This window comes from Corvus kubaryi, unplaced genomic scaffold (assembly GCF_017639235.1).
Source record: "Corvus kubaryi isolate FWS band 111438036 unplaced genomic scaffold, C.kubaryi_AGA036_p1.0 37328, whole genome shotgun sequence".
Lineage (NCBI taxonomy): Eukaryota > Metazoa > Chordata > Aves > Passeriformes > Corvidae > Corvus > Corvus kubaryi.
Genome location: NW_024581106.1, coordinates 2,327,057 through 2,336,553, shown reverse-complemented (window position 1 = coordinate 2,336,553; position 9,497 = coordinate 2,327,057). Strand labels below are relative to the sequence as shown.

The window sequence follows — 9,497 nt, the reverse complement described above, 5'->3', positions numbered from 1 at the left end:
ACATTGTTAGCACAAAGGAATAATAAAACTATTTTGGTTGCTCAGGCTCACATAGATAATTTATCTGTGACAGTTGATTTAAAATTCACTTTTAAAATGAGATTTACATGTGGGAACTTTTTTTTACTTAGTGAATAACTTTGACTTGAAAGTTGCTGTGATCCGTGCAGTCTACTTAAACACTTAATCAAATAACATGATTACTCAAATTACTTGAATTACTTGATCTAAAACATTAAACACTTCATTTGTAAGAAAAGTGAATTGATTTGTCATGAAGTGAAATAAAGCAACCAGAAATAAGTGAGAAATGTGATTTTTTTTTTAACATGACCTCTTTTGAAGCCTGCTTTATAGAATTCTTAGTTACCTTCTCCTACTTAGGGGCAAGCCCTGTATTTTTAGGTGAAGTGAAAGACCTTGAAAACTGGAGAAAAGCTGCTGTAGTTCTCCAGAAAAATGTTTGGTAACCTCAGGTACTGCAAACTGATGTCAGCCAGCAGCAGCAGCTGATAAATGCTTTATTTAGACATTTTTAACCTTTGTAATCATGGATGTTAATTAGTGAGATGAGAGGGTTGTTTTCTGATGTTCAGGCTTCCCACTCAAGAAAAATGCAGATTCTTCATTTGTGTTTGGTCTTGTGGCTGGTCTGGCTTGGAACAGGAAAAAGGAGTAAGAAAAAAACTTCAAAATTACAGCTTGGATTATCATAATGTTCCTTGCTGGCTCTATAGCATAGATGTCTCAAATCATACCATGGTGAGGAGATAACTACATAACTTCTATGCATTTGTAACTTTAATAAATGTCAAACATCTCCCGTGGAACTTACTTCAGCCAGAGTCACTGCATTTTCCCTCCTGCGTGTAACACCAGCAACACTGATTTCCATATACTGCAGAAACTGATTGCTAATAGCTTCCTGGTTTGTTGATCTCCTAAAATTCTTTTTCTCTATTCTAAGAAGGTTTTCTATAAAGCAGAAATAAGATGTGTTCCCAAGTAAACATCTCAGGAGAAGTGAATTTGTGTGTGGTACAAATTTTGAGTTACCTTTTCTCAGTAGTCCTTCAAAAATTATGAATGTTCTGCCATGGGCTATAAAGGCAAAAGATGTATGAAGCAACTCAGTTTTACGTACAGAGAAGACATGGAAAGAAAAAATACTACAAAAAGTTCAAGTAGGAAAAGATCATAGAATTGTGAAAGTTGGAAAAGACCTCTAAGATCATTGAGCGCAACTGTTAAACTACCATTGCCATGTTCACCACTAAACCATGTCCCCAAGTACCATATCCACATATTTTGAACACTTCCAGGGATAGTGATTCCCCTACGTCCCTGGGCAGCTTGTGCCAATGCCTGACTGTGCTTGCATTGAAGAAATTTTTCCTTATATCCAATCTAAAATCTACTTGCACCTCCCCTGGTGCAACTTGAGGCCATTTCCTCTTGTCCTGTTGCTTGTTACCTGGGAGAAGAGACTGAGCTTCACCTTGCCACAGCCTCCTTTCAAGTAGCTATGGAGAGCTTAAGTACAATCTCAAAATAAAATCTAGTACTCCAAAAATCCCAAACAAACCGAAGTCAAAACCCAACAATCTAATGCTGTGGATTACTACTACAGAAAATGGCTCTTTTCCCCGATATTTAACTTTTCTGCTTAGCATGTGTCCACATCTTCCTGTATTGGAAGAAAGGATTTCACTGTGTTCAGCCAGCAAACCATCTTCCTCCTGGCTCCTATGCTTCGGTCAGCGTGGATGACCTTTTGCTGCAGCACAGCATGATCCCAACCTGCCCCACCTTTGTGGTCACTGCAGTGGGCAGAGCTCAGCACAGCTCCCATGCAGGCCCAGGGGTCAAGCTGTACGAAGACCGGGCTTTAGCTCTGAGCTTGGAATAGCGTGTGGGGTGGAAGAGTCGCTAAAACTCCGTTGTAGTGTGCCGGGGAGAGGAGACACGAATGAGCCAGAGCAGTGGGCACTGGTGTGGGTACTGTGAGCTAAACCAGAGTTGAAGCCAACGGGGCTGGGGAGGGAAGCATGGAAGCCGAGCCGTGTGCCTTCAGCTCTGCCTGGGCACCTCCACTTCGGTCACTTTGTACGAAAAGAGCTCAAAAGTAAGTGTGGATCTCTCATGTCTCCCGTAGCTGTGGAAAAGGCTCCTGACTTCATTCCCAAACGGGTCAACGCTGCAGAGTGTGGAGCCGCTTTCCCGGGATCGCGGCGCTGCCTGTGGTTGGCCGGGGAAGCCCCATCGGTGCGGAGGTGAGGGAGGCGGCCCGGCCAGAGGGAGGCGGCGGCGCGCTGGGCAGTCCCGGCCGGGCGGGGCGGCAGGTGGCGGGGGCCGGGGCGGCGGGGCCGGCCCTGAAAGGTGCGATTGTCCCCAGCTATTCCTGGTATGCGCCGAGGCGGGAGGCGCCGGGGGCGGCCTCCACCGGCCGGGAGCGCAAGGGACGCCGCGTCCCGGCGGGAGGCAGCCGCCACCGCCGCAGGGGTGCGGCCCCTCCCGGGGGTCCCGGCGCTGCCACACGGCCCGCGGCTCCTCGGATTCCTGCGGCCGCGGAGCGCTAGAGAGCTCCCGGGAGGGGGAGTTCCGCGGGGAGGAGGCGGAGGGGGAGGAGACGGCGCGGGCAGCGTTAAAAGCAGGCAGCTGAATGACAGCGGCTGCTCCCGCGCCCCCGCCCCGCCGAGCACCGGCCGCCCCCTGCTCGCTCGCTGCTGGCCATGGACGGGAGAGAGGACGCGGAGTGCGACTTCCCGGCGGCGTTCGCCGAAGCCCGGCGATGGGTGGAGGTGAGGCGCCTCTCGGTCCTGCTGGTTGCCAGCCCCTGGTTACTCCCGGTACCTGCCCGAGACCAGGGTCCCGCCGCGGCCCCCGCACGGCGGAGCGCGCAGCGCGCTCCCGCAGGGCTGCCCCGCCGTCCGGCAGCAGTTCCAGGGACGCGGCCCCAAACTTTGCTTCTTTGTCGGCAGCTGCATACTGCTATTTTTAGAAAGTATCGTGGCAACTTCCAGAGATCTGTCTCTGTGCAGTATCGCCACCGCCCCCTCCTCGCAATCCAAATTAAAGGCTGGCTTGATTGCCCTCCTGTCATTAAGGTTTATAATTTCTTGCCATCTTGTAAATTGCTTCTGTAACACTCGCTCCGAGACAGTCTGAATTAAAGGCGCTCCTTCCTGTCTCGAAAGCGTTCAGGACAGAGAGCAACCTGAAATTAACACTCATTTTCTTCTCTCCTATTTTTAAACGTGATTGTCTGACTGCACATAGCGCTTGACGTAAATATCCGTGTTTCTGCATCGTTACCCCGAGTCACACCGGTGCGGTACGTGCTCAAGCGTGGGGAGGGAGCTTGCTCCTGAGTGTACCTGAATATGACCAGGGCAGCATCGGCTGAGAGAGCGAGCCTGATGGCGTGGAAGCTGAGAAATGTTAGGAATACTGAACAGCCTCTCTTTGAGTTGTGGTGTGCGTTTAAAGACGAGCTTTATAGTGCTGGTTTAGATGTATTTTAACATATTAAGCTTATTGTTTTGTGCTTATGCACTTAAGATGAAACTTAATGTCGTCAGAACCACTATCGCAGTAACTTTGGAAGGAAGAAATATTCAAGAAAACGATGTTTGTTACTTTTTACCCCTCATCTTTATAAGCTTGTCAAGACCTCAGTTCAGGTTTCTTTGTTTCCTCTGTAAAACAATGACATCTAGTGCTTAAAATCTATTGAGAATGTTGAACTGAGAGCACCAAAGGCAAATATATGGCAAATGACCTCCACAAGTGTCAGTTTTGTGTCCTCTGTGAACGTAGGTAATTAAAGCAGTCCTGGCTTCCTCATGTGTCAATCTTGTAAGAGCTAGCTGTGAGTTTAAGTAATTAAAGCATTCCTCTCTCAAGTATACCTGTCTTGCATTGCTTTCTTTAAATTGGCAAAGCTTACTTTAAATAGCTTCGTTAAGGTGATGTAATGTTCTCTTTGAAAATCCTATTTTAAGGGTTTGGGGATCTGTTTTAAATATTATTAGATTTTGTATGATACTGGCTGGTTGTACCATTCCTACAAAAGGTTTTGTGTCTTTGCCTGCCAGTAGCATGTGGGAGCACTAGCAAAGTGATGTGAGTGTGAAGTGTGTACTGTTTGTGCAGGGGGGAAAAAAAACATATGCTCAGCTTCCCTCATTTCTCAATCTAATTTGTGTGGCTATCTTTTGATATGTGAAAGCTGTTCTCATTTTAAAGTAACTTTTAAACTTACCCCTTGGAGAAGTATTTTATTGTAAAGTGAGTAACTTGCAAACCTTAAGGTATTGATAAACAGGATGCTAGGAATTCCATAATGCTCAAGGAAAATATAAATATTTATTTCCCTATGAAATGAGGTTTGTGTCTCAGAAGAACCGTTGTGGTTCTCTACTCTTTACATCCAGATGGATTAAAAGGCCAAGACACTAACCATTTCCGTTGTTGTATGTAAGAGTAATGATATTTTCAGGGTAATGAGACATGTCCCAAGGTTTTCTGAGTCTTGGTGAAACAAAGTGGTGTATACATGATTGAGAGTGAAACTTGGTGAGTCCTAATGGTTAAACAATTAGTTTTGAAAATGAGGAAGATTTCCAAATATTTATGAACTTGAACTTCTGATGTTTTGGTAGGGTTTTGTGTACCAGCTTCTCCCTAACATTAGAGGAAGATGAAAGCATACAGACACTAGCTACTATGTATTTAAAGGAACAAGCCAAAATCTCTTTGTAAACTGTTACTCTTTGCCTTTGCTAATGAAAGCTGTGTTAACATATTTCTGTATTCCAATCAAGAACTCTTTGGACTCTGAGACTTAAAAAAACCTCCAACCTTGAAGCTGAGGGCTTTTTACTAACGGGAATGAGCAGCTGTATCTTTCAGACCTCAAGAGGAGTAAAAAATACCCCAAAACCATAAAAAAAATTCACCCCATATGTTGTTGAAGCTTTTGGTGAGAGAAAACTGCGGCCTGGTCAAGTTCTTTTTCTGCCTGTTCCCAGCTGAATTCTCCATGCTGTAGGGCAGCCATTGGCTCATGGGAACTCAAACATTTGTTCCTAGTTCTAATGCTACAAAAAAAACCCCCCAAGCCCCCTACCCCAAACCTCCAAACAACCCAAACCCTAAAAGGCCAAGAACTTGATTAAGAACAGTAACAGCAAAAAATTGCATCTGATATCTGGTGTTACTTAAAGAAAGACTTTGTTCTTTAATTCAGGTTCATGTTGAGACATAGTTTATGATAATGCAGACAAGGCAGGTCTGTAGTCTTCACAGCAAAAGATGTCTTAAAGTGTGGTCCCCAACCTCTTGTGTTTCATGTGTTGTGAACTGGGAGATGAAGTTGCTTGTCTCAGTTACACTAGTTGGAGTTACTGGGGGAGCTGCCTGTCAAGGATGTCTACTTCTTTGGGGGAAAGAATGGTCATTTTCTGTGCAAAACTCAAGCTCTTCTCAGGTGTCCTTTCTAGAGAACCCAGCACTGGTTTGTGGTGTTGGCTTCTTGCATCTGAGACATCTGGTGCTTTCTGAGCTCTACCTGGAGCAAGTGGTGCTGGTCAAACTCACATGAAGCCCAGCCTTCACTTGTCACCTTAGTGGGGCAGATGGTACATGCTGAGACCAGAATAAAACACTGGAATACCACAACTTGGAAATAGTTTCTCAAAGAAGAAAAGACCAAGGAGAGACCTCATCAGTCTACAACTTCCTCGTGAGGGGAAATGAAGGGCAGGCACTGATTTCTCTCTAGTGACCAGTGATGGGACCCCAGAGAATAGCATGGAGTTGTTTCAGGAGCGTTTAGGCTGGATATCAGGAAAAGGTTCTTCACCCAAAGGTGGTTGGACACTGGAACAGGATCCCCAGGGAAGTGGTCACAGCACCAACCTTGGCAGAGTTCTAGAAGCATTAGGACAATACCCTCAGGCACATGGTGTGACTCTTGAGGCTGTCCTGTGCAGGGCCGGGAGCTGGACTCAATCCTTGTGGATCCCTTCCAGCTCAGGATTTTCTCTCATTCTATGAAAGGTAGAGCTTGTTTGCCAAAGCTAGAAATAGCTGGGTTAAAATTGTTTTACTGTGTTCTGTTCCGTATTACAACTTAAGCAAGCCAAAAGCTGTTCCTCCAAACCAAAGCATTCTTCCCTCAGCTATTAAATATCCCAGACTGCCGAGTCTGTTTTCCTGCCTCAAGATGTGGGAGGGCAGTCTGCCCCTCCCTTTCTGCAGTCCACCACAAAGTTCACCCTTGTGAATGAAGGGGAGACACAGTCCCTCTCCCCCAACACATGCTTCACTCTTTTAGGAGTGATGCCCCTTGAAGAGTTCAAGAGGAAAGAAGTGTGTGCTGTTTTCTTGTAAAATGTCTCAGTTTTTGATTCCTCTTCTGTGTTTTAAATAAATTCTAATCTTCCGGTAAATGTCTATGGTTTGAAATTGTTTGCTAAAGCAACTTGAAACCTGACCCACAAAGTCTGTAAATCTTTAGTTAAAGTGCCTTGAGGCAAATAACGCTTGAATATTTTTCCCCCTGAAGTAGTCAAATGTACAGATCCAGTCTGTGGGAGGGTGGCCAGCAAGCGTGTGCCTGAATGAATTGTTAGACTGAAGCAGCAAAGCTGTAGGAAAGCATGTGGAGCAACTTCAACAAATCCACTGAAGTGAGAAATGGGTGTTCAGCCAAGTAACTATTAATATTGCAAATTATTACAGCTCTTCTTGTGAGCTGAATTCCTTTCTCTAATAACTCCTATAGAGTCAGTCGTTCTGAGAGCTACTAAATCCTTCAGAGACTGTTGTTGAGAGCGTCAGTCTCAGAGTCAGAATCGGGACCCTGGAATCCTGGAATTGTTCCTCACGCAGGGATACTGCAGTAGAAGTCCTTCCTGGTGCTAACACTACCCAGTGATGATGGAGAGAGGTGTTTCACCATGAGGATTTCTATAGCAAGATAATTTTTTATCGTGTTTAATGGACAGTGTTAGCAGAAGTAAGCCCAGCCTATCTGGACAGCAACTAAAGATACCTCTGCTGCTCCTGTCTGTCATGACCATTAAGTAGGTAGTGGAATGGTATTTTGAATTCTGTTGTATATTGACAACTGCATGCATTATTGCATTACAGTTGATGCTGGAAAATTATTTGGGGCCTTTTTTTTTTTTTCTTCTTTTTATAGGAGAAAACAAATTTGTACATATACGTGTGCACCCCCTGCCCCCACTCTCTCAAACCTGCTCAGAAGATTGAAAAAGCAGATCTGCAAAGTAGCTTGGTATAAAGAATATTCTTGAAGATAAAACTTGAGAGCCAGGACAACTTATTGAAATCTTTTGGTTTGGACAAACAGTATAGCAATCAAATCCAGGGAATGGTCTCTGACATGTGGTCACCAAATGTTTCTTTTTTTTTTTTGAAGCTGTTAGAAGTTTGCATTTCTACTGTATATTTTTATGGCTTCTGCAAATGCAGCAAGAGGTCTAGCAGTGATGTTTTCCCTGTATTTGTGTAGCAATCTTACCTCAGTGGTTATTTTTTGTTTCTCCTCCAAGCATGAATCTAATGCATACAGTCTGGTGTGGGAGGAATACCTGTAGAGATAGAAGACTAATTTCACTGTTCAAATCCTCTTTTTCTAGGTACCTTTATTTAAATTGAACGAATAATGAAAAAAAATTTTCTTCGTTCTTGGGTATTGTATTCTTGGATAGTCTGTAGAGAGCCAGTCAATATCCTGAATAGTGCCAGAATGAAAGATGTGTGAATGAAATGGGAAAATCTATATATTCTGTTCCCTAAACCATGTTTAATACTGGGTAATTCTGTCAAGTCATAAAACCTGGGTGGGCTGGTTTCTGGAGAACTTCTTACAGCACAGCTGCCAAAGTCCTGGCTCACGTTTACATAAGGGGTGTATTTAACCCTGCTTTAGGTGGATGCATCAATATTTTATTACTGTGTGTATATTCTTGGCAATGAGTATTTCATGGAACAAATCTAAGTGTATCCAGTTGATATATAAATATTAATTGATGTATAAATGTACATGTTGTGAAGTAAATACTGTGGAAATTTTAATCCTAGAAATAATGTTCTCTCCATTGCCTGCAGACTATGAAAGTGATGTGGTAAAATGTCATATAATAGGGCTAGCAACAATGTATTGGAGAGGGTGACAGTAATACAGTTTGATCTGGCTGAACATTTTTATTCGCTCTGTTACTTTGTCCCCTTGCTTGCAGACCTCAGGAAAGATATCTGTAATATGTTTGAGAGAAAAATGGGACTAATTTTTGCTTGAAATTTTCCTGGTTTCTGCATGGTGGGTTTATATGTTTTCAAGTCTGTATTTGGAAATTTTCAGGGATAATCAAAAGTCTGTCTTCACATAGTCCTGCATGATAGGCATGCATAGCTTTGAGCTGAGTTCACAATGTAGTTTCCTTTATGAAGTTTCTCTTTGTAGTTTTGAGTGTTGTTTTAAAATTTTGCATGAAAGCAGCATCTGCAGGCACTTTGAGAGAGAATTAACTTGTTGACTATAGAAGTGGGTATGTCTTCTATACTGGGGAAATGCATTGCAGCTTAAGGGGAACTACAGACAATTCTGACCAGGCTTTTGTTTTCTTCTATTCTGTATTTTGTGGTTAGCAACTAGAGTTACTTGTGGCATTACTTTTGTTCTTTTTCTCCTGTCTTTTTGTTTGTTTGTTTTTTGAAGCTTTTTGAGGTCATGCAATTTTTTCTGCCCATAGGTTAGGGAGAAAGTGAGATGATAATGATTTCCATGTTTAGCATGCTTTGCCCCCTCCTCCCCCATTACTGTGCATTCACTTTTAGCACCTTTTCTTTGTCAGGCGCTTTTTTTGGTCCAAATTTTTAAGTTTTTAATGAACACTTGTGCATATTACATTAGAGGGTGACCTTGCTGAGCTTTGGAAAACAGTTGGGTTTTATTGTGTTGTAAGAAACAGATACATTCCAGCTGTTTCTTGTACCTACCACTCCTCCGCTTTAAAGTTCCTTTATCCACTCCTGCAGGACATTTTTTAAAAACAAAACAAACCCCAACCTTTACTGCCTAACAAGACCAATATAACTCTTAACTATCATTTTCTAAGCAGGCTTTCCAGCTACAGCAGTTTAATGAAAAACAGCATGTGCTCTCAAACCCAGTGTACTAGAAAGGCTTCTGCTGGTCTAAGGTGTGCTTGACACACCTCACTTATTATCCAAATTATCTTGGGAGGAGTGTTTTGGTTTTGCTGTTTTTCACATTCTGAATACTGTCAATCCAAGTGAAAATCTAACTCAAAAGGAATGTAGTGAATAAGCTACTTTAAAATAGGTTCTGTGGTTCTTCATGCTGTGAGCTTCTGCAAGATGTTGTGAATTTACCATTTATTATTAGTGCTAATTTTTTATTTTTCCAATGAAAAGAAGGATGTATGGATCTGACTCAATGT

General features: G+C 43.2%; 1 protein-coding gene across 15 annotated transcripts in view; it reads left to right on the top strand.

Moving 5' to 3' along the window:
- Positions 1-2,481: 2,481 nt before the first annotated feature.
- LMO7 (LIM domain 7) overlaps positions 2,482-9,497 on the top strand; it is a 131,997-nt gene continuing 124,981 nt past the window's right edge. For 5 of the 15 annotated variants that reach the window (XM_042029638.1, XM_042029644.1, XM_042029641.1 and 2 more), the window contains exon 1: positions 2,483-2,801. In XM_042029638.1, coding sequence (XP_041885572.1) covers positions 2,733-2,801 — 69 coding nt within the window. In that variant the 5' untranslated portion in view covers positions 2,483-2,732. Of the gene's footprint in view, positions 2,802-9,497 lie in introns of all 15 variants that reach the window. The other 10 variants (XM_042029654.1, XM_042029643.1, XM_042029642.1 and 7 more) reach the window with 6 other exon arrangements.